Source organism: Cetorhinus maximus, chromosome 20 (genome assembly GCF_964194155.1).
Source record: "Cetorhinus maximus chromosome 20, sCetMax3.hap1.1, whole genome shotgun sequence".
Taxonomy (NCBI): Eukaryota; Metazoa; Chordata; class Chondrichthyes; order Lamniformes; family Cetorhinidae; genus Cetorhinus; species Cetorhinus maximus.
In genome coordinates this window covers 63,568,890-63,595,934 of record NC_135898.1, presented here as the reverse complement: position 1 = coordinate 63,595,934, position 27,045 = coordinate 63,568,890, and the positions used below count along the sequence as shown (strand labels likewise).

Below are 27,045 nucleotides of genomic sequence, written 5' to 3'. Positions count from 1 at the left end.
CCCTTGACATCAAGGCAGTGTTTGACCAAGTATAGCATCAAGAAGCCCTAGCAAGACTCGAGTCCATGGGAATCAGGGGGCAAACTCTCCACTATAATAAAAGCAAAATACTGAGGATACTGGAAATCTGAAATAACACAGAAAATGCTGGAAAAACTCAACAGGTTGGGCTGCACCTGTGGAGAGATAAACAAGAGTTAACGTTTCAAGTCTGCATAACTCTTCAGAGCTGAAGAGAGGTAGAAATGTGATGGGATTTATACTGTTGAAGAGAGGGCGGGGGCGTGGAGCAGGTGGAGAAAACTAAAAGGTCAGGGATAGGTGGGAGCTCAGGAGAAATTTGACAAAGATGCCATGGACACAAGACAAAGGGCGTGTTAATGAGAGTGTTAAAGAATAAAGAAGGTGCTAATAGTGGCATAAAAGTAAGAGAGCAGAATGTGTTAATAGCAGAACAATGGTCAGCACTCTGTGAAAGCAAAACTTAAATTACCGATAGCCCTGTGGGGGCAGGGGGGTTCAGAAATCTTTTTTTTAAATATCAAAATGGAGCACAGAATTCATGGTCTGAAGTTGTTGAACTCAGTGTTAAGTCCAGAAGGCTGTAAAGTGCTTAATCGGAAGGTGAGGTGCCGTTCCTCCAGTTTGTGTTAGGCTTCACTGGAACATTGCATCAGGCCAAAGACGGTCATGTGGGACAGGAGAGCAAGATGGTGTGTTGAAATGGGAAGTGACAGGAAAGTCGGGGTCATGCTTGCCGACTGAGTGAAGGTGTTTCACAAAGCATTTAGTCTCCCCAATGTAGAGGAGATGACATTTTGAGCAGCAAATACAGTAGACTAAATTGAATGAGGTGCAAGTGAATCGCTGCTTCACCTGAAAGGAGTGTTTGGGGCCTTGGATGGTGAGGAGGGAGGAAGTAAAGGGGCAGGTGTTACACCTTCAACGATTGCATGGGAAGGTGCTGTGGGAAGGGTATAAGGCATTGGGCTGATGGAGGAGTGGACCAGGGTGTCATGGAGGGAATGGCCCCTATGGAATGCTCTTGGGGGGTGTGAGGGGAAGCTGTGTTTGGTGGTGAAACCACGCTGGAGTTGGCGGAAATAGTGGAAGATATCCTTTGAATGCAGAGGCTGGTGGGATGAAAAGTGAGGACAAGGGGATCCTTCAGGGAAACTGCCCTTGAGAAGGTGATCGTGAGCTGCCACATTGAATCGTTGCAGTCCCTGTTGTGTAGGTACACCCACCGAGCTGTTAGGGAGGGAGTTCCAGGATTTTGACCCAGTGACAGTGAAGGGCCATCGATATATTTCCAAGCCAGGATGATGAGTGGCTGGGAGGGGAACTTCCAGATGGTGGTCTTCCCATGTATCTGCTGCCCTTGTCCTAGATGGTAGTGGTCGTGCGTTTGGAAGGTGCTGCCTAAGGAACCTTGGTGAGTTTCTGCAGTGAATCTTGTAGATGGTACACACTGCTGCTACTGTGTGTCGGTGGTAGAGGGAGTGAATGTTTGTGGAAGGGGTGCCAATCAAGCAGGCTGCTTTGCCCTGGATGGTGTCAAGCTTCTTGAGTGTTGTTGGAGCTGCACTCTTCCAGGCATCCTGACTTGTGCCTTGTAGATGGTGGACAGGCTTTGGGGAGTCAGGAGGTGAATTCTACTTTCCTTCATAAGGTCAGAAGTGGGGATGTTCACAGATGATTGCACAATGTTCAGCACCATTTGCGATTCCTCAGATACTGAAGCAGTCCATGTCCAAATGCAGCAAGGCCTGGACAATATCCAGGTTTGGGCTGACAAGTGGCAAGTAACATTAGCGCCACACAAGTGCCAGGCAATGACCATCTCCAACAAGAGAGAATCTAACCATCACCCATTGACATTCAATGGAATTACCATCGCTGAATCCCTGACTATCAACATCCTGGGGGTTACCATTGACCAGAAACTGAAGGGGAGTAGCCATATAAATACCATGGCTACAAGAGCAGGTCAGAGGCTAGGAATCATGTGGTGAGTAACTCACCACCTGACCCAATAAAGCCTGTCCAGCATCTACAATGCGCAAGCCAGGAATATGAGGGAATACTCCCCACTTGCCTGGATGAGTGCAGCTCTAACAGCGCTCAAGAAGCTCAACACCATCCAGGACAAAGCAGCCTGTTTGATTGGCACCCCACTCAAACCTTCGCTCCCCCCACCACCGACGTACAGTGGCAGCAGAGTACCATCTACAAGATGCACTGCAGGGACCCACCAAGGCTCCTTAGGCAGCACCTTCCAAACCCACGATTGCTACCATCTAGAAGGACAAGGGTGGCAGATACATGGGAACACCACACCTGCAACTGCCCCTCCAAGCCACACACCATCCTTATTTGGAAATATATCGCCCGTTCCTTCACTGTCGCTAGGTCAAAAGTCCCCTTCCAAACAGCACTGTGGGTGTACCTACACCACATGGACTGCAGTGGCTCAAGAGGTAGCTCATCACCACTTTCTCGAGGCCAACTAGGAATGGGCAACAAATGCTGGCCTAGCCAACGATGCCCACATCCCATGAACATATATAAAACAAATATCAGGTATCTTGACTCTCCTGTGTCCATCTCTTGCTAACAAATTTGAGAATGGCATTCAAACTACTCACCCTCCATGCCAGACAATGGGATGCCAGAGAATGGAATGGAGCCCAAGGAGAGAAACATCCTTCAAAATAATGAGAAGGGGGATATAAATTATTTACAAAGCCAGCAGTGTGAGAGAATGTATACACATCATTTTGCATCCTTTACAGTTTCTGTTGTCCTTCATTTGTATTATCTTTTAATTTGACAACTTTTTGTAATGAATGTCATATTTGAATGGACAAACAAAGTAGCAAGACTGTATTTATTGTGAGAATATAAGAACATAAGAAATTAGAAGCATGAGTATGTTATTTGACCCCTTGAGCCTGCTCTACCATTCAATAATATCATGGCTGATCTGACTGTGGCCTTAACTCCACTTTCCTGCCTGCCCCCACAATAACTTTTGACTCCCTTGCAGATCAAAAATATGTCTGATTTGAATATAATCAATGATCCAACTTCCACTGCTCTCTGGGGTAGATAATTCCAAAGATTAATGACCCTCGGAGAGAAGAAATTCCTCCTTATCTCCGTCTTAAATGGGAGACCTCTCATTTTGAAACTGTGCCCCCATGTTCTCGATTCCCCCACAGAAGGAAGCATCCTCTGTGTCAACCCTATCAAGTCCCTTCAGAATCCTATAAGTTTAAATAAGATTACTTCTCATTCTTTTAAATACAACGCAGGAATCAACCCAGTAAACATTCCCTGAACTGCCTCCAGTGCAAGTCAATCCCTGCTTATATAAAGAGACCAATTCTATGCATAAAGCATAAAATGCTGTGATATTGAAAAAAAAAATACTTGTGTTGCTGTGGGCTTGTTTCATTAGAATTAGGGAGTTTTCTGGAACAAGTGCACAGATTCCAGATGGTATCTGTACTGTACTGATGAAGAAGAGTTTCAAAGCTCTATAAATCCAAGTTGCCAACTTGTCAAATACTGGTGTAGCTGTTGCCACCCAAGTTCTGGCTGGAACGTCCCATTGGGACTATGTTATTCATAAATAGGAATGTTCCTCCCTGTATACTATTTAAAAAAGAGCTTAAATTTGTCTCTCACTTTATCCCATCCTTAGGATATCTCTCATCTAATAAATTGCTTCTGACATGTAGCCATTGTTCTTTAAGCAATTTAAGTGACAATGGATTATTGCTTTTTATTGCCTTACATTATCCATTTTTTTTCAGATGATTCTTGCTGCATATAGTTGAATTGCCCGCATGATAATTGGCCATATGTCAGCCTGCATCAGCTCTTTGAGGCTGACTCTGATCCCACCTGCATATCTGTTTTCCAGCAAGAGTCATCAGACAATGATAAAGATGCCCTGTCCCTTCCTTCCTCTTCCTTCATTTCCCAACACTATTGAGCATGTAGTGCTCGACACTGAATTAGTTTAACTTCTCAGAGCTGTCTTGTTTTTGAGTTATATTTTCAATCAGTTTCACAATAGATATGATAGAAATTATTGTTGTAAATATAGCCTTTAAAGACATTTTTGCTTAATATTTCTGTTTGTATGAAAACATGTCCACCTTGTTTGTCAGACTGATCTGAAATATCACTCAAAAATGACTGCAGAGTCACAATGTTCAGAGAGAGCCAAGGCAGTGTCTGTAATGTAAACCTGCTGAAGTCGAGTAAGGTTGCTCCACACTGAAGAGATTCTCCTATATGGACTTCATTGCACAGTGAGCTAAGTTTAGGCAGTTATTTTTATTTGGGTTTATTGAATGTATAAAGTTAGAGCACAAAGAAAGCCATGTCACAGAATCTTCTGCTAAAGTCATGTGCCCGAAACATTCTTTCTGTGGTTTTGGTTAGTTTTATGCTAAACTGTGATTTGATTGACTTCTTTATTTTAAAATTGTTGGACAATCTTCCTGGCATTTCTGAACTTGTCCTGTGAGGTATTGTGTTTCACCCAGAGTGACTCCAGAAATCCTGTGGAGACAATGGTGCAATTCAGCATTTGGAATAAACTCTTTCTTTCCTGTTTGGTTCCCAGATGAGGCAGGGAGCATTTTTGGTAAACACAGCCCGAGGAGGACTGGTCGATGAGAAGGCTTTAGCTCAGGGGCTGAAAGAGGGAAGAATACGAGGTGCTGCTCTCGATGTTCATGAGAGTGAGCCCTTCAGGTAAGATGCAGTAACAAACTCAGATTTGAGGATATTCATCCAGAAAATACAGTATGGCAATGCCTCAAGGGGCATCAGGACATGCCTTTGTAATTATAAGAAGCCCTACATTAACTTGATATGCTGTGAGGTGCCTGGTGGCCGCAGGCAAAGTTTACAAAAACAGAAGTAATAAAAATAATATTTTTAAAAATGGTGGCAAGCAAATGGATTATGTACAGTGAACCAGTCTAGTGGCATAGATGACCTCTAAACTATTTGTGTTTGCTCTTGTGGTTTATGGTATGATCTGGCTGCAGTACAGAGGGATCTGGGTCTCCTTGTACATGAATCCCAAAAAGTTAGCATGCATGTAAAGCAAATAATGAGGAAGGCACATGGAATATTGGCCTTTATTGAAAGGGGCATTGAGTATAAAAGCAGGAAAACCTTGCTACAGTTGTATAGGACATTGGTAAGATTGCACCTGGAGTACTGTGTTCAGTTTCGGTCTCCCTGCTTAAGGAGGGATATACTTGCATTGGAAGCAGTTCAGAGATGGTTCACGAGGCTGATTCCTGGGATGAAAATGTTGTCTTGTGAGGAAAGGTTGATCAGTCTGAGCTTGTATTCATTGGAGTTTAGAAGAATAAGTGGTGATCTTATTGAAGCCTGTAAGATTCCAAGAGGGGATTGACAGGGTAGATGCTGGGAGGAGGGTTCCTTTCATGGGGGAATCTAGAGTTTTGCAAGCACAGGCTGGTAGTCGCAGTTTCACACTTCTACTATGCAGTAGCAACACTTTCCACTAACAGGATGCTGCTATCAAGGCAAAAAGGCATTCTGCCTACCACACAAATGAGTAATGTGATATATGAATTTCAGTGCCGTGCAATGCCAGGTATTTAGACCATGTATTCCAAGGACAGGCAGATCGTACCAAACAGCATGTCCCAGCTGTTCACCGTAGGCAGATTTGTGGACTGTACTCAACCAGCCTGTGCTTGCAAAGCTCATAATATAATACCTGACATTAGATGTGATTCCACGATTGAACAGCACTTGGTGAACAATTCCGAGTGTGCTAATAATTACACTAACAACCAATAAAGAATTATCAGTAGGGCTCGCAATGTGGCTCATTTACACTTGCTAAAAGCTACATATGTTCAGGCACAGGAACCTGTCCTCTGCAAGCAAAAAGAATATGTCCAGGCATTGTGCCATTTTTTGAATTAAACAAAAGCACGGGAGACAATAGTTCCCTGGCGCATTTTCCATGGCAGTGCCTTGACCAGAGTCAACTTGCCAACCAATCATCACCCTTTTCTCATGCAGTATAAATTGTTACTTCTTTGAAATTTAGCATTCTTGCATCTGTCCTGATGAGTGTAAGATGAAAAACTTTGACAGCGTGTCATTTTTCAGCAATACTCAAATTCTGTACTGCCAAGTGATTTTGTTTCATATTTAATTCCATTGATCGCAACAGCACTGAATATTGGCCAGTGTGATACAGTCCATCTGCACCACCACCCAAGACAAATTTCCAATCCACTTTTTCTACATTCTGTCAAGGGTGATAGGGATCACTAATTTCACCTGAAAGTGAAGCTTAGAATTTAATTAGCCCTTTTTTTCCAAACAGATTTATTGTGTGAGCCTCCAGCAGTATTTTCTTTTTTTGGCATTTTATACTACAAATCTAATTAAGGTATTAAAGTGTAATTTGTACTATAACATAATCAGATTAGTTTGGTGTTGCATTCTGACCTATCATTTCAGTTGTGACACTTAGTAGCACCTAAATATCACTTCATATGCATTAAGCATATTCTAGAAAACCGAGCACAATCATTTTGTCAATTTACAGAATCCTATTCATCTGGACTCAGTGCATAGATGAAGCAAATCAAGTTTTTTTAATATCTGCATATTGTGACAGTCCTTAGTTGCAGACGGTTTCAATGCACGGTGGCCTGTGTTGTTTATCTGAAGAGGTTTAGTGAGTGAGCTCAACTGACATTGAAAGAAGCCTGGTATCACCATAGTTCTGCATCAGCCTGGAGACCTGCAAAAGTCTTTTTGACTCCCCAGTTGAATAACATGACCATGCAGAAAAAGAAACTTGGTTACATACCAGGTTACTGAAAAAGTGGCAGGTTGGCCATGTCTGTGCCTAAATAGTGAGTTTTAAGATTGCAGAAGACTTACCTAGTCACAGCCACAAACTAGAACCTCAAAAATAGAGTACTTTCTAAAAACGACAAAGCTGGAAATGTGCCTGCCCTTTTCACTATTTATTGCATGACAACTGTGACCATGGGCTAGGTATTACCTCAGAGGCAGGGGGATGGGGCAGACTCTGCTTTGAGGCTGGGAGGGGGTGGAGGGGAGGCTCTGCTTTGAGGTCAGGAAAGCTGGAAGTAGGGGTTTTCTATAAGTTATTTTTTAATTTTTTTATCTGTAGTTTTTCCCACCTGCAGCCAGCCTGATTGACAGACTGGCTGCTTATCGGGTGGGAAATCCTACAGCACAAGACTGCAGAACAGCTGGGCTGAGAGCAGGTAGGTGTAGTGGAATATGTGAAAGATTGTGGAGGAGGGATGGACAGGGTGCTGAGTGGAATGAGAGATCAATCTTGGTGGGGTGCGATTAAGCGGGGGAACAGGTCATGGTTGAGTGGGGGTATCTGATCACAGTGGGTGTTGGAAGAGCAGACAGATTGCTGGAAGAAAGCACCCATCTTCTCCTGGCCCACAATTAGTGCTGTAAAGGCACTGAACTCAAGGATTCTGTCTTTTTGCTTCCTTTTACCTGTCAGCTTTCCTGAGGTCTGGGAAACCCTGGCAACGATTGTTAAAAAGAAAATTTCTCTTAAAATGAAGGCACGCAGTCTCATTAATATATTTAAATAACCAACCCATCTCCTGCGAAAGCCCAGACCTCATCCCCCGCCTTTCCCCCACCCCATCATCCGGCCTCTGTTAATTCCAGAAATAGGTGGGTTGGGTCCTTAGCTTATTAACCTTCCACCCAAACCAAGCCCACCCATTTTTGGGGTTAAAATCCCCCTTAGATTTCAGAACCACTAAATTGGCTGTAAAGTATTTTGAGATATCCCGAGGTTTGAAAGGTGCTATATAAATGCAGGTTCATTCTTTCTCGAAGTTGAGGGACTGAAGAAACTCACAACTAATTTGGCAAAAGGACCTGAAACCGATATTAAGCCTCCAATATGCACATGTTGTGGACCGGATGCCTGCTGATCTGCTTAACCAGTATAACAAGTGGCACATTTAGAGTATGGACTGAGCATACAGTGTCATTTGCCATATTGGACCTTTAGGTACCGGCTTTATGCTTACAAATGCACAAAGTGTGATAAAATTTCTAGGCCAAGCAGCCTTACAGCTCTTTCAAAACCATTTTCAATGTTGGCAGCTAGGGCAAGCACCAAATGCTGTACCCATAACTAACCAGCTCGGTCTAGGCTCAGTGCTGGAAATACACAGTACACTGGAGAAACCAGTCACACAACCATCCAGCATTCAGGAGGAAAATTGGTCAGTAACTTGATGCTAACTGTGGATCTTGTCTGGTTTAATTAAGCCACTTTTATCATACCGCTGGATTTTGGTTTTTAGGGAGACAGTAAGAGAAGTTCTGTTGACAAGGATGAAAGAAAAAGAGGAATGTTGAGAGAAGGAGAGAGAGAAAAATGTGATGGAAGTTGATAAGAGGAGAGACATCCTGTTGGAGAGAAAAAGGGAAAGACACCCTAGGTGTGAAGAGAGAAAGGGACAGGGTCACCTTGTGCTGGGAGGGAGAGAGGGAATGAGCTGTTGAATGGGAGAGGGAGCAATTCCCTTTCGGAGAGGGGTAAGCAGGGGAGCCCCGGTTTTGGGTGGGAGAGAGGGTAGAAATGAAAAGGAGGGAAAAATGGTGATGGAAATCCAATTAAACAAAATATTTAATTTCAAGATTTTATTTGAATGGTCTGAATCTAAACGTTTCTGTAATTTTTAAATCAATTCTTACAGTATTGCAATTCCAGCATTGTTGCAAAAGTACAATTCAATGTTATCCATCAGTTTAAGGATTAAAAAAGTTATTAATTCATAACTTAAGACATTGTGCATATATTGTTCCTCTGGTATTGTAAATATTCATCTTATTTTGTAGATATTTGTCGTGTTTGTTAGAGGTTACAGAGATGAGAAGGGACAAAGTCATGAAAGGATTTAAACCTGAGGATAATGATTTTAAATTTGGGGTTCAGGCATATTCAATTGGCTTTCTTGAGTGCTGTTCCTTTTGGTTATAAATATAGATATAGGAAGTTAAAATTGGAAACGGTTGACTTTTAAAATCTGACCAAATGTGATAACACTGAGCTTTTTTATTTGGACAGGCACACAGATGTAAGATTTTTAATATATAAATGGTAAATAATATTTAGATTCATACTTATGATAGAACTGTATAGTTATACTCGGCAAAATGAATGAATTGTTCCCAAAAAATTGAGCAAAACAATTAAACTTAAGTAAGATCCTTGTGAATGTTTGTAATAAGTAAGTTTTATTACTGTGGCTCCTCGGCTCCGTACAACACTCACTGATTTGGTTCTACGTCACCTCGGATGTTCCTGTGCTCATGTTATAGCAGTTAGTAATAGTGCTCAGATAGACATTGTTCTTAAATTACATGGAACTGTTTATAAGAGGCAGCTGTTTCTACATTCTACGTATGAACCTCAGTGATGACCTTAAACCTGTAAACACGAATACTTCAGCCAGTGTAAGCCACTAGGGTGTGCAAATACTCATTTTCCTTTCTCTTGCCTCTAGCCCAGCACAGGTCAGGGTTGAATCTTAATAGTGGCTCAAAATCCTGGAATTCCCTAATAGCATTCTGGGCGTATCTACACCACGTGGACTGCAGCGATTCAAGAAGGCGGCTCACGACCGCCTTCTCGAGGCCAATAAATGCTGGCCTAGTCAGTGCTGCCCACATCCCATGAAAGAATTAAAAAAAAATTTCCAAGTCTGACTCACCACCATGTTAAGGGAGTGTATTCAACAAGTGTGCCACCCAGGGGAGCCATTACTAGTGATCTTAAGCAGTATTAAGCAAGATCTTCAGATGACAGGAAGAAGCTGCTGAAGATTTGCTTTCGCTGTTTATAGAGTTGATTGAAACCTTTGATCAGATTACTGCCTTGTAATCACTTCCCAAATATCTTTAATTCTCTACATGTGCACTACAACGTCCTTAATTCCATCATTACCAGCATCCCCCTGTAAAGCATTTCGTCCATAACACTCACCGGTTCCGCTGTCTCCAGCTTTATTCCTTTAGCTGGATTTTCACTTTGAAGCAATGTACTTCCTTAATCCTGATGAATGAGCGCACATTTTGCTCCTTCCGTAGCCAAAGTTCTTTGCCCAATTGCAGGTGAGCTGTGCAAACTGTTAACCTTCTTTCAATTTTTGATCTTTTTTGGAAAGGTATGACTGAATGCTGCAGTACCATCAGGTTTAGTGTTATTTATTCAGTCACCAAGCCCTAACAGTACATTCACTGTATTGTGCTTCTTCATATGAAACAGTAAATTATACAAAGCTTTATTATAAGAGGAATGGACACTAGCTATGTTACAGGCAGACACAATATGACTGTCACCATGAGAAAAGCTTCAACTTAAAACAAAAGATAGCTGATTTGTGACAAAGAATATTGGGACTGAAGTCTGACATTTAATCATCCAAAATATAAATGTTTCTGTCAAGTAATTTCTGTATTTCAATGGGAAAATAATCACCATAGGTACAGATGTCACTAGTAGAAATGTATGTACATATCATGTAGAAAATGATTTATTATTTTTAAAAATAATAATAATTATTCCTTTATCAAAATGGAAATCCATTGCAGAACTGGTACCTTAATCCAGGTTTTTATAAGCTGTTATGCTGGAGCTATAACCTATACATTGGTGTGACTGCTAACCAGCTAAAAGTCACCAATCTAAAGTTTACACCATTCAGCATAACCAGGATTTTATGGTTATTCTCAGGCCTTGGCTTTTCCACCTGACGATCTCTTCGGTGTACTGTGCCAGAGAATCTGTAGGCTCTATTGTCATGAATGCTAAAATTTACAAAATAATTATGTTTTAAAATGTACCTTTAACCCAAAGTAGAAAGTGCTGAAAAGGGGGGTGGTGAATTCCTGATAAATACCTCAGTTCTGAGGGAGGGCCCATGTGATCTCAGGTTGCCATGGGGAGAAGAACTCCAATTAAAAACTCACTGAAGTGTGGTGTGGCAGTTTTAGCACCTATCACAGCTCACAGAGCAGAGAAGAAAAGCAGCTGCTTGGGCACAGAAGGACAGAAAGCTGCTGCTTTCAGGAAGCAGGGAAAACGGTTTGTGTTAAAGATTAATTGGGGTGATTTTACGGGTTCAGTTTCTGTTCAAAAGAAAGGAAACAAGAAAGATGGGGCCCTTGAAGATTTAAGGAACAGGGAGTCATCAAGGTATGTGATAATTGGTTCCAGAAAGCTAAGACATAAGTGAAACAATTGTCAAAGGGCACTAGAAGTTTCGACCCGGTGTGGTAGAGAGTGGTGACCCTCTGCTGGAGAGCTGGGAGTGACTTTAAGGCTGTTCCTTTAATGTGACACATCTGCCAGAAGTGTGGCACAGAGTAAAAGTATTTTGTAAGACATATTTTGGTTGCATTAGTTAGTTTATGTGAAATATACCTTCTTCTTTAATTTGATGTATCAGTTGTCTGTTAATTTATGTTTGATCTAAGTTGGTTTTAGATTGTTTGTTATGGTTAAAATCTTTTTAAAAAAATAAGATCTTATTTCTGTTGGCATCATAGGGATTCTTTTTTTCTGAAACTTATTGGTCTCCACGGGGATTGTAAAACAATAGTTTGATGAAGAAATTTCTTCAACCAAAAATTGGTCTCACTGTGGAACTCGCCATCACTGACGGTGATTGAAGCAAATAGTATAGATGTGTTTAAGGGGAAGCTAGACAAGCACATGAGGGAGAAGGGAATAGAAGGTTACGGTGATATACTTAGATGGGGAAAGATGGGAGGAGACTTATGTGGAGCATAAACACCAACGTGGATGGGTTGGGCTGAGTGGCTTGTTTCTGTGGCATATGTTCTATGTAATCTTATGTAATGTGATATGTGATTAATACATGTTTTAATAAAGTTATTTGGACATTTCACTGCTATTATGAATATTGGGGTAGCTTGACTTCTATAGCTGGCTCTTGTTTTTTCTCAATCTTCAGCCAAAGAAAGCAAGAAAATTGAATGCTGCTTCCCACAGGTAGAGTCTGTGAGGAGATAAAAGGGGATACGAAAGATAGAAGAGTGCATTAATGTCACTGGCCATTCAGCCCATATGGCGAACAAAGATTGCTGCTTTTAACACGGTATTTGGCCTGAGAGAACCCCAGGTGTTCAACAGCAATGTAGGCAGCTTTGATAATTCTGGTTACACTTGTTTGCCATGTCACCTTATTTAATTTACTGCTTTGTCTTACTGGTTGTTTCACATGCAGAGTGTAGTCATAATGAATAAGAGTTCTATGCTTTTATTCCTGTGCAGTTTTACACAAGGCCCACTGAAAGATGCTCCCAACTTGATCTGCACACCACACACATCCTGGTACAGTGAACAGGCATCCCTAGAGATGAGAGAAGCAGCTGCTACTGAGATTCGTAGAGCTATTACAGGTGAGACCATCTAACAGTTAGATGTAATTTAGATGCAATTTAAGAAACTTTAACAATAATTATGCTTATTTATGTGTAATTGCGGAAAGGTATAACACTCTTGAATATAAGTAAATATTTTCATTAATCTACTCAAAAGGTTATAATTTTAATATTTAAAGCATTATGTATTTAGAATTACTGTTATTTTAATCTCTGTACAGGTGTGACAATTTAGAATTATTTGTTTGCGGGATGTGAGCATTGCTGACAAGGGTGGCATTTATTGTCCATCCCTAATTGACTTTGAGAAGGTGGTGGTTGAGATGATAATAACTGATTGTGGTTGTGAACTCCAGTATTAGATACTATACGGTACTCTACTATATATGGGGTCACCTGACCTGGGGGTTGAAGGTCAGATAGTACATGTTGGAGCCTGTCTTGATAGAGTTTAGACACTGCAGATATGTGTTCACGTTAGGAAAATGTGTTATCAATGAAGTTAGCTCAGCTACAATGTCGACGGCCTGTGTGCATCATTAAAAAAAGAAACAAGACATGGTGTCAGAAGTAAACTAAATGCAACAATGGAGGTTCTGCAACCACCAACAGAGCTCGATTTGGAGGGCAATCTCGCTGAAAATTGGAGGAGGTTCCAGCAGCACTTCGAGCTGTACCTCACAGTGACGGGCAGTGATAAAAAAGACCCTCAGGCACAGTCTTCCATCTTTCTTCATGTAGCAGGAGAAAAAGCCCTAGAAGAGTAATAACACATTCACATTTGAAAGTGATGAGAAACAAAATTACTTGAAAGAAATAATGGAAAAATCCGAAGTCTACTGCAGCCCTAAGGAAAACATCATGTATGAAAGATACCGATTTTTTTTTACGTGCACGCAAGGCAATAGTCAGTATGTAACCGAGCTGAGAAAACGAGCTAAATCATGAGAATTTGGAGAGCTTGAAGAATCACTCATCCAAGATAGAATAATTTGCGGATCACAATGACTCTCTGAGAGAATGGCTTTTGAGAGAAGTTGATCTTGCGCTCGAAAAAGGAGTAAATATCTGCGGAACAGCAGGGACAATGAAATGCCAGATTAAACAGATGTCAGAAGATGATAAGATGCACATAGTCAAGCAGTTAGACGCAGTTAAACAGGAGCAGCCCGGGAAAGAACAAATAGTCAGCCTGAAGGTAAAAACAACAAAACTGCTATTAAAACATTTAAATGCAGCCGATTCGGAACAGAGCATTTAGCACGTAGATATCCAGCCTATGGAAAGCAGTGTAAGAACTGTGGTAAACTAAATCACTTCGCTAAGATGTGTAAATCGAAGAAAGTACACATGATTGCAGGTGATGACACAGACACTGAAACTGAACTTTTTATTGGTGCAGTAACAACAAATTCCAAAGAAAATGAATGGAAGGTCGATTTAACATGATGGTGAATTTCAAGCTTAGAAAGAGAAAGCACAGAAAAAGACCCTTCGGCCCATCGAGTCTGCGCCAGTCAAACAAGTACCTAACTATTCTAATCCCATTTCCCAGCACTAAGCCCATAGTGTTGTATGCCATGGCATAGCAAGTGCATATCCAAATACTTCCTAAATGTCATGAGGGTATCTGCCTCTACCGCCCTTTAAGGCAGTGAGTTCCAGATTCCCACCACCCTCTGGGTGAAAAATTCTTCCTCAATCCCCTCTAAACTTCCTGCCCCTTACCTTAAATCTATGCCCCCTGGTTATTGATTCCTCCACCAAGGGGAATAGTTCCTTCCTGTCTACCCTATCTATGCCCCTATAATTTTATACACCTCAGCCATGTCCCCCCTCGGTCTCCTCTGCTCCAGGGAAAATAACCCCAGTCTATCCAATCTCTCCTCATAACTAAAACTCTCCAGCCCAGGCAACATCCTGGTAAATCTCCTCTGCACTCTCTCTAGTGCAATCACGTCCTTCCTATAATGCGGATTCCAGAACTGCACGCAATACTTTAGCTGTGGCCTAACCAGCATTTAATACAGTTCCAGCATTACCTCCCTGCTCTTATATACTATGCCTCGGCTAATAAAGGAAAGTAGCCCATATGCCTCCTTAAATACCTTATCTACCTGTCCCACTGCCTTAAGGGACCAGTGGATATGCACACCAAGGTCCCTCTGATCCTAGGTACTTCCCAGGACCCTACCATTCATCGTGTATTCCCGTGCCTTGTTTGTCCTGCCCAAGTGCATCACCTCACACTTATCTGGATTAAATTCCATTTGCCACTGATCAGCCCATCTGACCAGCCTGTCTATATCCTCCTGTAATCTAAGGCTATCTTCCTCACTATTTACCAGCCCACCAATTTTCGTGTCATCTGCGAACTTACTGATCAACCCTCCTACATTCAAGTCTAAATTGTTTATATATACCACAAACAGCAAGGGAACCAACACCGATCCCTATGGAATCCCACTGGACACAGGCATCCAGTCACAAAAACACCCCTCGACCATCACCCTCTGCTTCCTGCCATTCAGCCAATTCTGGATCCAATTTACCAAATTGCCTTGGATCCCATGGGCTCTTACCTTCATTATCAATCTCCCACGAGGGACCTTATCAAAAGTCTTGCTGAAGTCCAAGTAGAATATGTCAAAAGCATTGCCCTCATCTGCACACCTGGTCACCACTTCGAAAGATTCAATCAAATTGGTCAGACATGACCTCCCCTTAACAAAACCATGCTGACTGGCCTTGATTAATCCCTGCCTCTCCAAGTGTAGATTAATTCAGTCCTTCAGAATTGCTTGTGATAGTTTCCCCACCACTGAGGTTAGACTGACTGGCCTGTAGTTCCCTGGTTTATCCCTTCTTCCCTTCTTGAATAACGGTATCACATTGGCTGTCCTCCAGTCTTCTGGCACCTCTCCTGTGGCCAGAGAGGTGTTGAAAATTATTGCCAGCACCCCTGCTATTTCCTCCCTTGCCTCATTCAACAGCTTGGGATACATTTCATCCGGGCCAGGAGATATTTCTACTTTTAAGCCTGCCAGACCACTTAGAATCTCCTCCCTTTCTATGCTAATTTCTTTAATTATATTACAGTCCTTCTGCCTGATTTCCATACCCACGTCATCCCTCTCAATTGTGAACACCGACACAAAATATTAATTTAGAACCCTACCTACGTCTTCCGACTCCACACACAAATTACCACTATGGTCCTTAAAGGCCCCAACTCTTTCCCTAGTTATCCTCTTACTCTTAATATACTTGTAAAATAACTTTGGATTTTCCTTTATTTTACCTGCCAATGTTTCTTCATGCCCCCTTTTTGCTCTCCTAATTTCCTTTTTAAGTTTCCCCCCTACACATTCTATACTCCTTTAAGGCTTCCACTGCTTTGAGCCTTCGGTATCTGCCATAAGCCTCCCTTTTTCTCTTTATCCAATCCTGTAAATCCCACGACATCCAGGGTTCCCTGGATTTGTTGGTCCCACTCTTTATCTTTACTGGAATATGTTGGATCTGTACTCTCCCTATTTCCTTCTTGAATGAGTCCCACTGCTCTGACGCAGATTTACCTAAAAGTAGCTGCTCCCAGTCCACTCTGGCCAAATTATATCTGATCTTATTAAATTCGACCTTCCCCCAATTTAGAGCTCTGATTTCTGGCCCATCCTTGTCCTTTTCCATAACAACCTTGAATCTAATGGAATTATGATCACTATCTGCAAAATGCTCCCCCACTGATACCTCTACCACTTGCCCGGCTTCATTCCCCAAAATTAAGTCCAGGACCCAGAGTCCAAGAGCCCCCTCTCTTGTTGGACCTTCTACGTACTGGCTTAAAAAGCTCTCCTGGATGTATTTTAAGAATTCCACTTCCTCTAAACCTATCACACTATGACTAACCCAGTTAATGTTGGGGAAGTTGAAATCCTCCACTATTACTACCCTGTTATTTTTACACTTCTCTGAAATTTGCCTACATATCTGCTCTTCTATTTCCCTCTGACTGTTTGGGGGCCTAACGTGCACTCCCAGCAATGTGATTGCTCCTTTTTTGTTTTTAAGTTCTACCCATATGGCTTCATTTAAGGAGCCTTCTAAGATGTCCTCTCTCCTTACTGCTGTAACTGATTCCTTGATCAATATTGTGATGCCCCCTACTCTTCTACCTCCTTCCCTGTCTTGCCTGAAGTCCCTACGTCATGGAATATTGAGCTGCCAATCCTGCCCCTCTCTCAACCATGTCTCTGTGACAGCAATGACATCATACTTCCATGTGTTAATTTGTGCCCTCAACTCATATGCCTTATTCGCCAGACTCCTTGCATTAATATAAATACCATCCAACCTTGCCAAGCTCCTTTGTGCCTTAACTGGCCTATAGTTTCTATGCGTTCCAGACTCACTTGCTCTCTCTAATTTTGGCTGTGCATCTCCGCCGGCTAAACCTCCTCTCAGGATCCCATTCCCCTGCCAAGTTAGTTTAAACCCTCCCCAACAGCACTAGCAAACCTCCCTGCAAGGATATTGGTCCCATTCTGGTTCAGGTGCAACCCGTCGTCCTTGTACAGGTCCCACCACCCCCAGAAACGGTCCCAATGTCCCAGAACTCCAAAGCCCTCCCTCCTGCACCATCTCTCCAGCCAAGCATTCATCTGGACTAACCACCTACTCACTAGCGCGTGGCACCGGAAATAATCCAGAGATTACTACCTTTGAGGTCCTGTTTTTCAATCTGTTTCCTAGCTCCCTAAATTCTGCTTGCAGGACCTTATCCTTCTTTCTACCAATGTTGTTGGTACCGATATGTGCCACAATCTCTGTCTGTTTGCTCTCCCCCTTTAGAATGCCCTGCAGCCGTTCAGTGACATCCATGACCCTGGCACCAGGGAGGCAACATACCATCCTGGAGCCATGTCTACGGCCGCAGAAACGCCTGTCTGTTCCCCTTACTATTGAGTCTCCTACCACTATTGCTCTTCCCCTCTTTTTTCTCCCCCACTGTGCAGCTGAGCCACTCACAATGCCATGAGCGTGGCTGCACTCCCCAGAGGAACCGTCACACTCACCGTTTTCCAACACAGAAAAACGGTTCTCGAGCGAGATGCACCCTGGGAATTTCCTGACTACCTGCCTGACATCTTTCTTCTGACTGATGGTCACCCATTCCCTCTCTGTCTGCGCTTCCGTAAGCTGTGGGGTGACCATATCTAAAAACGTGCTATCCATGAAACTCAGTCTCGCGGATGCACCTCAGTACCTCCAGCTGCCGCTCAAGCTCCGAAACTCAGAGCTCAAGTAGCTGCAGCTGGTGGCACTTCCTGCACACGTGGTCGGTCAGAGCGCAAGGAGCATCTAGGACTTCCTACATGTTGCAGGCGGTACATAACACGGGACTGAGCTGCCCTGCCATGCCTCTATTTGAAAAAAAAACCTTACTTAAGTTAAATACAGTAAAAAAATGTTAAATTATTTATGTACTTTAAATAAAAACTAGAACCCTTACCTTTCCTTAGCTTAATCTATTTTAAACTGGAGAAAAATACTTAGCCACTACTCACCAATCAGCTCTCACCTTTGTGCTGACGTCACTTTTTGAAGCTTCCCCGCAGTCACGCTGGTTCTGATCTCTCCGCCGCTCTCTCACGCTGTCTCATGATGTCACTCTTGTTATTTTCGACAAGAGCTTGACTGTAGGACACTCTTCCCAGACTGCTTCACCACGATACTGACGGCAGGACACTCTTCCCTGACAGTTTGACACAGGTGCACAAGCAAATGTCATTCCCATAAACCTGTACTGTAAGATAAACAAAGAAAAACAGCTAACTAAAACAAAAGCAAAGCTGTCTACTTATACAGGTGAAATAATTGCTGTGGAAGGCAAGTGCACACTTAAAGTGAACTACAAGAAACAGTCTAAGCACTTGCATTCATAGTGGTTAAAACTGATGCGAAACCCATTCTTGGAATCAGAGCTTGTGAAAATCTGAAGCTAATCAAGAGAATAATGACTGTCACCACTGATAACATCCTGATCGAGTATGAAGATGTGTTCCAGGGGATTGGCTGCCTAAAAGCAGAACACACCATCAAGATTGATGAAACTATGACACCCAAAATACACCTGCCCAGGAAAATACCAGTAATGCTGAGAGATCGACTGAAAGTAGAGTTGGACAGAATGGAGAAACTTCACATCATCAAGAAAATTGAAGAACCGACAAAGTAGGTTCATCCAATTGTAAGGTAGAAAAATCAGATGGGAATCTGTGAGTCTGTCTGGATCCCAGAGACCTAAACCAGGCAGTACAAAAGAGAGCATTACCAACTGCCCACAGTAGAAGAGATCATGCGTAAGCCAGCCAATGCTAAATACTGTTCAGTCTTGGATGCGAGTTCAGGCTTCTGGCAGGTCGAGCTGGATGAACGCAACTCCTGTCACTGTACTTTGAACGCACCATATGGCCAATACAGGTTTTCACGCTTACCTTTTGGTATTAATTCAGCTCTGGAGGTGTTCCACAGAACAGTGAAGCAGCTGTTTGAAGGGTTAGAAGGTGTGGAAACCTATATCGACGATGTGCTGGCCTGGGGAGCCTCATGAGAAGAGCACGACCACAGACTGAGGTAGGGGTGTTGGCCAGAGCTAGAGAAAGGAATCTCAAGTTGAAGAAGGAAAAGTGCAAAATAGGTCTTCATGAAATCAAGCACTTGGCACATGTGCTAACAAGTCAGGGACTGAAGTCAGACAAGAGTAAAATCGAAGCAGTCGTGAACATGCCACCCCAGAATGTAAGAAAGACTTGGAGAGGATTTTGAGAATGGTGACCTATCTTGGGAAATTCATTCCAAAACATGTCAGACCTGACAGCACCTCTCAGAGAACTTTTGCAATATGATGTGGAATGGCACTGGGAACAAAGTCACCAGGAAGCTTTGACCAGTCTGAAGAGAACTCTGACCCAGGCACCAGCGTTAAAGTATTAGAATGTCAGTCAGCTGGTCAAGATCTCAGTGGACGCTTCAAAAAAAGACTGGTCTGGGAGCTGTCCTCTTGCAAAATGAGGCACCAGTGGCGTACCCTTCAAAGGCAATTACTGAAACACAGCAGCAGTGTGCTCAAATAGAAAGAAATACTGACAATTGTATTTGGTCTAGAACACTTCCATCAGTTCGTCTATGGCAAAGACATGGAGGTAGATTCTGATCGTAAGCCTTTGGAAGCTCTACTTAAAAAGCCCCTGAACTGTGCACCACCAAGAATCCAAAGATTACTAATGCGTCTGCAGAAGTACCAGGTCAGAGTTAGATACAAACCGGGCAAGGAAATGTACATTGCAGACACTCTGTCACGTGCATACCCATCACGGAGGAAGAGGATAAAGAAACGGAAGCACAGGTTCACATGCTGACAATGCACTTAGCCGTGGCTGTATCCAAACTGGATGAGATCAGGGAAGTGACCAAGAACAACGCCACCCTGAGAAAACTGCAGCAGATTGTGCAAACTGGCTGGCCCACACATCTGAGCGGAGCCCCTTCTGCTGTACAAGAGTACTGGAACTTTCGTGAGGAACTTCATGTGGCAGAAGGAATACTTTTCAAGGGAGGAAAGATCATAATTCCTGCAACACTGAGGAAAGAAATGCTGCAGCGCATTCATGAAAGTCACCTAGACATAGAAACATGCAGGAGAAAAGCTCGAGATGTCATGTATTGGCCTGGAATGGGAGCACAAAGCGGGGAAATGGTGAATTTGTGTGCAGTGCGCCAAAAGTACAGTAAATCACAACAAAAAGAACGACCTCAACCACAGTGTTCCAGAGAGGCCCTGGCAGAAAATTGGAGTGGACTTTTTCACATTTGAGAACAATGAGCACCTACTAGCAGGAGATTATTACTCAAAGTTTCTTGAGTCTGCGGTGCTCAGAAATGATAGTAAGAGCATCACTGTAATGAATCATTTAAAATCAATTCGTTCTTGCCGGGCATACCTGAAGTGCTCATCTCAGATAACGGTCCACAATTCTCAGGCACTGAGTTTCACAAATTTGTACAGGACTGGGGGTTTTGCCACGCTACATCAAGTCCCAAATATCCACAATCCAATGGAATGGTGGAATGAACTGTGCAGACCTTAAAACACCTGTTGAAGAAGGCAAAGGTGGATGGAAGAGACCCCTACCTGGCTCTGCTGGATTTCAGGAATACTCCATTAGAGGGCATTGGATCATCTCCAGCACAACTCCTGATGGGAGAAGACGGAGAACTTAAGCTTCCAGCTCCGCCCAAACTGTTATTTCCACAGCCAGTGAGCTACAGTGTACAGGACCTGCTCAAACGGAGACAGCAAAAGCAGAAACAGTACTTTGATCAAGGCACCCGACCTCTGCCTGACCTGAACATGGGAGAGACAGTGAGGATTCAGCATGAAGGGATCTGGAATCCTGCTGTTGTCACAGGAATCACAGGAGAACTAAGGTCTTAGATAGTGCAGACTCTAAACGGACAATAGTACAGGAGAAACCGGAAGTTCTTACAGAAAACAAATGAAACACAACCCTGCTCTGAACCAGAACGTGTAGCTGAAAATCAAAAACCAAAGTGCACCAGTGAAGCAACAGAATACCAGACAAAGCTCGAGAGTCCTGAAAACTATCTAAGGGGTGATAGTGACACAGAGCTGGAGAAGGCCCCTTGTCCTTCAAAATCACCTCTGTCACCATTCAGAACATCCAGTGGAAGAATTGTGAAAAAAATAGAGATACAGGGATGAGTAAAATACAAAACAGACTGATCAAAGCAGAGTGAGAAAGAATCGATAAGAGACTTTGTGTACTTGAGTTGTACTAAAGTTTTTTTTAAAAAGGGAAATGTCATGATAATAGCTGATTGTGGTAGTAAACTCCAGTATTAGATGCTATATGGTACTCTGTACTATATATGGAGTCTGACCTGGGGATTGAAGGTCAGATAACACATGTTGGAACCTGTCTACATAGAATTCAATTACTGCAGATATGTGTTCATGTTAGGAAAATGTGTTATCAATAAAGTTAGCTCAGCTACAATATCGACGGCCTGTGTGTATCATTTAAAAAAAAGCAAGATGGTGGTGAGCTGCCCCCCTGAACTGGTGCAATCCCTGTGGTGTAGGTACACCCAAAGAGCTGTGAGGGAGGGAGTTCCAGGATTTTGACCCAGTGACAGTGAAACATATATTTCCAAGTCAGGCGGTATGTAAATTGAGGGATAAGTGTAGGTTGCATATGTTCCCATATATCGGCAGCTGCTCTTGATGTTCCACATGGCGGAGGCCACACGTTTGTAAGGTGCTGTCGAAGAAGCCTTGACAAGTTGCTACAGTGCATCTTGTAGATGGTACACAACTGCTAACCCTGTGTGCTGGTGGTGGAGGGAGTGAATGTTTACAGTTAAATGATTGTTTGAGTTTAACATTTTCTTCATGAATATATGGTTTTAGTTTGTTCATTCTGGTATCCTTACCCTTCCTTTCTCTTTGCTCCAGGTCGAATCCCAGACAGCTTAAGAAACTGTGTAAATAAGGATTACTTTGTTACAACTGCTGCCTGGCCAACAATGGACCAGCAAGCTGTCCACCCAGAGCTCAATGGGGCCACCTACAGGTAAGAGGATTATTTATTTATGTGTTTGCGGGAAAATAAACTCAGATTCAATCTCTCACTAGATGTAGTAAATTTAAATTTTATCATTTTAATTTTACTTCTGAGCTCTTGGATTCCTTGCTGTCCCTCATCAGCCTTTAAAACTTTCCATTCCAGGGCGCAGATACCCTACAGCTGCCATCAAACATTTTACGTTAACAGCTAACAGTAGAAATGCTTTGCTGGGCAGTCTAGGTCCACCTGCTTGTATTTTTGAAGCTCCAAAGATAAACAGCATTACTGTTGTGAGGCATCTCACTTTGATACTGGGTTAGGTGATCTTGAAATCTCCTCATACCCAGGATTTGAGCTCAGACATTTTGAATGGCAATTCGCTATGGTTAGAGCTTGTTGTAGCCTCTATCATGGCAGAAAGCTAATGCGTCCCCTGGTGTCAGTCTTGGCTAAATAGTAACACTCTTGCCTCTGAGTCAGAAGTTTGAGAGTTCAAATTCCACTCCAGAGAGTTAAGCACAGTGCAGTAGTGGAGGTGCCATCTTTCGGGTGAGATGTTTATAACTGAGGCCCTGTCTGTCCACTCGATTGGATGGTCTGAGGTTGTGGAAAGCATGGTACAGTGATGACACCGTATGACCCCTGTGTCAGTCTGTCAATATTGAGCACAGTGGACTGGAGAAATTGTCATTTCTTGATGAACAAATAACCTGCTGGCTGTAACAGAGACATTAATTGATTAGTTTAATATTTTAACTTTATGCCACAGATGAAGATAGAGTGTTCTTAGAATATTCTAATCATGACTTTGACATTTATCACATTGTATGTATAGCTGTAACATTTGAGAACAGTGTTACAGGAAGTCTTAAGCCTTCTGATTTGCTAATTAAAGGCAAACATTGTACATGTTGACCAGTAACTCCTGCTGACTGAATGATCTTCAGTTTAAAGTCCAGCCCTGATGCATTCACCAGTCAGCACTGGGAAGAGCTTATCAGCATTGCTAGATATTGGACAATTAAGTACTTCATTGTGGAAGTTCAGGGGAAATTGGTACAACCGCTGGTTTACTATCATCCAATAATCGAATGCTATTGATGATGGCCATTGAACAGTTTATATGCCAAACTGTCCCACCATCCTTAACCAAAGGAGGAGGATTGTCATCAGAGGCAAACAGCGGGCGACATTAACTAAATAATTAGCTATCCTGGTAAATTATAGTGGATATTTCACTTCCCAAAATATTTTGTTCTACAATAATAATCTTGCAGCTGCAGAGGTTTGATAAGTGTGAACTAACCTTGTTGCTGTTTATGTCTAATTGATAAATTGTTCTTTAAAGACCAGAATTGCCTAAGAAAGAACAGGGGGCTTCTGATCAAAAGTCTTTCTCCCCACTCTTTCTTTCCTTTCACCCCCTCAAGAACATCAAACTGACTTATATTTGAAAATGAAATATTGGAGTGTTCATCATTTTTCACGATTGACTAATTATTGTCCAGAAATTCTACCTTTTCCCATGAGTGTCTAAAAAATTGACATGTTTGTGATAACCTGCTGACCTGTCAGAATAGTGGATAGAGTAATTCCATATAGACTTGTCGACTGTTTCTACACAAATTACTGATGGTAAATCATAATTCTAGCAAAGAATGTTAATGGTATTGTTAGGTTTTGCACACCCGTCAGGTTTACAGGTAATTTTATGTGACTCCACTTGCTCTGAGTGGACTTGTTCAACACTGATGCCACTGGTTAAATTTCAGCCCAGCTGGTCACAGCCTGTGTTCAAACTGCTGAAATCACTGAGTTTTTATTCAGTGAAGGCACTCGCACCATCTTACAAACAAAATGCATGATGCAGAGCTAGGATTTTGGCTGTTTTACTGAGGAATACATTGACAGCTAGAATTTCAATAAGTTCATTTTAGGTTAATTTCCAAAACCTTTAGGTAGATGGATCATGGCTTTTTGTCATTGGATGATGGCAGGAGGCTACCTGCTTCTGGCTTAAAGACAGCAGAAAAGGAGTTCTGTGTATTTCTATCTTAATAGCAAGGTGCACAATGCCTATTAGCAGAAAACAAACTCATTTTCTGTTTTAATCGTTTGAGAAAAGTCTAATTGTTGTGAACTCTCCTCATTCACAAAAACCTTCCTATATTGATATTTAAAGTTTGCCATATATTTCAGCCAGCAGCTGATATCATTTGGTGACAAAATGCTATAAGGTAAGGAAAACCTATGTTTTAAAGTTACATTTCACTTAATAGATTAAGTGATGAGAAATTTCTGTCCCCCAACCCACCCCACCCCACCCTGTGTCCTCAGTCTTAAAGGTGCTGGTTTATGCTGTGGTTCAGCTCCATAGGCACTGCCAGTTCTTTAATACGTCAGTCAAGTGTCCATTTTTCACGGGTAATGCAAGATGGAGTTCTATCAGGGTTTTCAAAGATGGGGCCTCATATCCAATCCCATTCTGTCCTCTCACCCAATACCCATAACTGCATTATCTGGCACTGTTGCTTCTTTTTTTAAATGGCATTTGGATATTGATGTATTGTTTGCCATTAATGTAATTTGCTTGGAGCAAGGCATGTCTTTCAGGGTGTGCAGAGATACATAAAACTTAAGTGTTAGCATTAGATTTTCATGTGTGTTTTCAGCTTCTCATTGACTGGAATACTGATGAAAAAACATTACCGGCGAGAGCTTATCAGTAGTTGAACTGAGTCAGGCTTGTCTGTACCTTGCGGAAGTTTTACATTCAATTGATCCTGTCTTCTTTTGTAGGTACCCTCCTGGTATAGTAGGCGTAACACCTGCAGGAATCCCAGCATCCATGGAAGGAATGGTTCCTGGGGGGGTACCCGTCTCCCATAACCTTCCTGCAGTGGTGCATCCTTCCCACACTCCATCTCCCAATCAGCCCACAAAACACGAAGGCGACAGAGAGCACACCACTGAGCAATAGCAGATTACAGAGCTCATCCGGTTATAGGGTTGGGACCAAGAGACACTGAAAATATCATTATAAAAATGGAATATTTATAGGATATTTGAGACCTGAAACTCTTCTAAGAATTTGTACTCTTTACAGCTGCCAGCTTGGGATGTTACAGTGTTATCCATGGATGGGGATAAAAGCTGCATTAAACCCAAGAGAACTCCCTTCACTCAACAGAAACTAAGAAGTATTTTACAAAGTGTGTTTTCCAATGATATGTCCCTGTTGATAAATGTGTGTCACGTCCCTCATATCTTTTATCTGTTGATCACAAACTTTACTGGGTAGATTTTTCTTATATAATTTGAAATAAGTGTTTGATAGATGACGAGAGAGTGAAATGTGTTATTGACAGAAAATGGTAGCCTTAGGTGTGGAATTTTAATAGGTAGCTTGAAGCATTTCCCTTCATTCTCAGGAACAAACTCTTTTGTATTGTTTGTCAGCAAGTTTGACTTCAAAACATTTGTTCCTCAAGGACTCCCATTTCTTAAACACACAAAACTGTTCTTTTCTTCATGATGTGGCATTTTATATGAACTCACCTTAAACATGTTTTGTCTGGACATTTGAGTCCATCATGGTTTTTGAACTAAGTGCATCATACTGAGGCTGGCGAAGAAGGATGAACTATAATGTGGGATGTGACAGCCAGCAGTGATGTTCCTTATGGTGTGGTGTTGATTAGAGTGGACTCTCTTCCAGTAAAAAGCATACCAGATCCAAATGTAGAATGTTACAAATCCCTTCCCATTCACTCCTCTTAGCCAGAACTCATGATCTAACTACTACCCATGCACAGCTCTGATTCATGCTTATGTATTTCCACTATCAATTTTTTTTTTTGATACACAACACACTGGATGTTATCAATCCATTTGCCTGATTTCACTTAAAAACAGCAGCTCACATTGCATTTTCAGTTTCCTGTAAAACATATTTTTTGGTTAATGTTATTTTCAAATAACAGAAGTGTTTTGTGTTTTATTTTAGTTATATTCAGTTGCTGAGTGAATGACTAACTGAGTTGAGTTTAGTATTGCACATTATTATAACCCATGCAAAGTCCTGATCCAAACATTTATCTTTGCTAAGTATGTGTTTATCGTGATTCCACTCTTATTTTTATTCTAGACTTATAGCAATCATTTCTTGTATGTAGGTTACAAAGTTTAAAAAAAAAAATCAGCAAGGACAAAATGTCTGGTGATTTCTGTGAATCTATGGAAGTGCATACCACTGCTGAGAGGTGGAGGGGGGAGAGATACTGACTGTACCTGGATATTAACCTACCCCTTTATAAGATGGGTCATCACCCAATAATGGAGTATTTGTATGTGAAAAACTCTGTTAAAACATTTTTTTAGGCTAAAGTGTTATCATTTAATCTAGAAAGCTCCTTATTACCGTTTGTTAAACTGTGTCATAAAACTTGCCGTTCTGTTGTTCAGATGTTGTGTGCAGCCATGTTGGGTTAACATTACTAGTGTTAAACCTTTTTCACTTGAAACTTTTTTGGTAGCTGTGCAGTGACAGTTTCCAATTGCAGGTAAAATCATTTTTTAAAGTCAGTCTTTCAATTTCTATATTTCTTCTTCAACGATTTGTGTTAACAGTGAAAAATATAAAGAATTAAAAATATTCCAAGTTCTGTTTGCATGTGTTTTACTGCTGGACGCTCCTGAAAACCATACTTACACAGAAAACAATTCAGTGTTTATCCTGTCACTTGTGTGAAACTTCTTATATATTGTTAAAATCTGGAATCATATTCCTTGGTTCAAGTGACATTTCAGGCTATTGTTATATCCCTCATGTATTAGTCCTCATTTCTGGGTTTTTAAATATACAAATACTCAACCTGTTAACGGAGGC

The 27,045-nt window shown here is 41.9% G+C and overlaps 1 protein-coding gene across 10 annotated transcripts in view; it reads left to right on the top strand.

Annotated features, from left to right (window-relative positions):
* Positions 1–26,821, top strand: part of LOC144694436 (C-terminal-binding protein 2) — a 312,875-nt gene extending 286,054 nt beyond the window's left edge. For 8 of the 10 annotated variants that reach the window (XM_078564845.1, XM_078564840.1, XM_078564844.1 and 5 more), the window contains 4 exons: positions 4,643–4,773; positions 12,398–12,525; positions 22,046–22,163; positions 24,957–26,821. In XM_078564845.1, coding sequence (XP_078420971.1) covers positions 4,643–4,773; positions 12,398–12,525; positions 22,046–22,163; positions 24,957–25,137 — 558 coding nt within the window. In that variant the 3' untranslated portion in view covers positions 25,138–26,821. Of the gene's footprint in view, positions 1–4,642; positions 4,774–12,397; positions 12,526–22,045; positions 22,164–24,356; positions 24,395–24,956 lie in introns of all 10 variants that reach the window. The other 2 variants (XM_078564839.1, XM_078564838.1) reach the window with 2 other exon arrangements.
* The last annotated feature ends 224 nt before the right edge of the window (positions 26,822–27,045 follow it).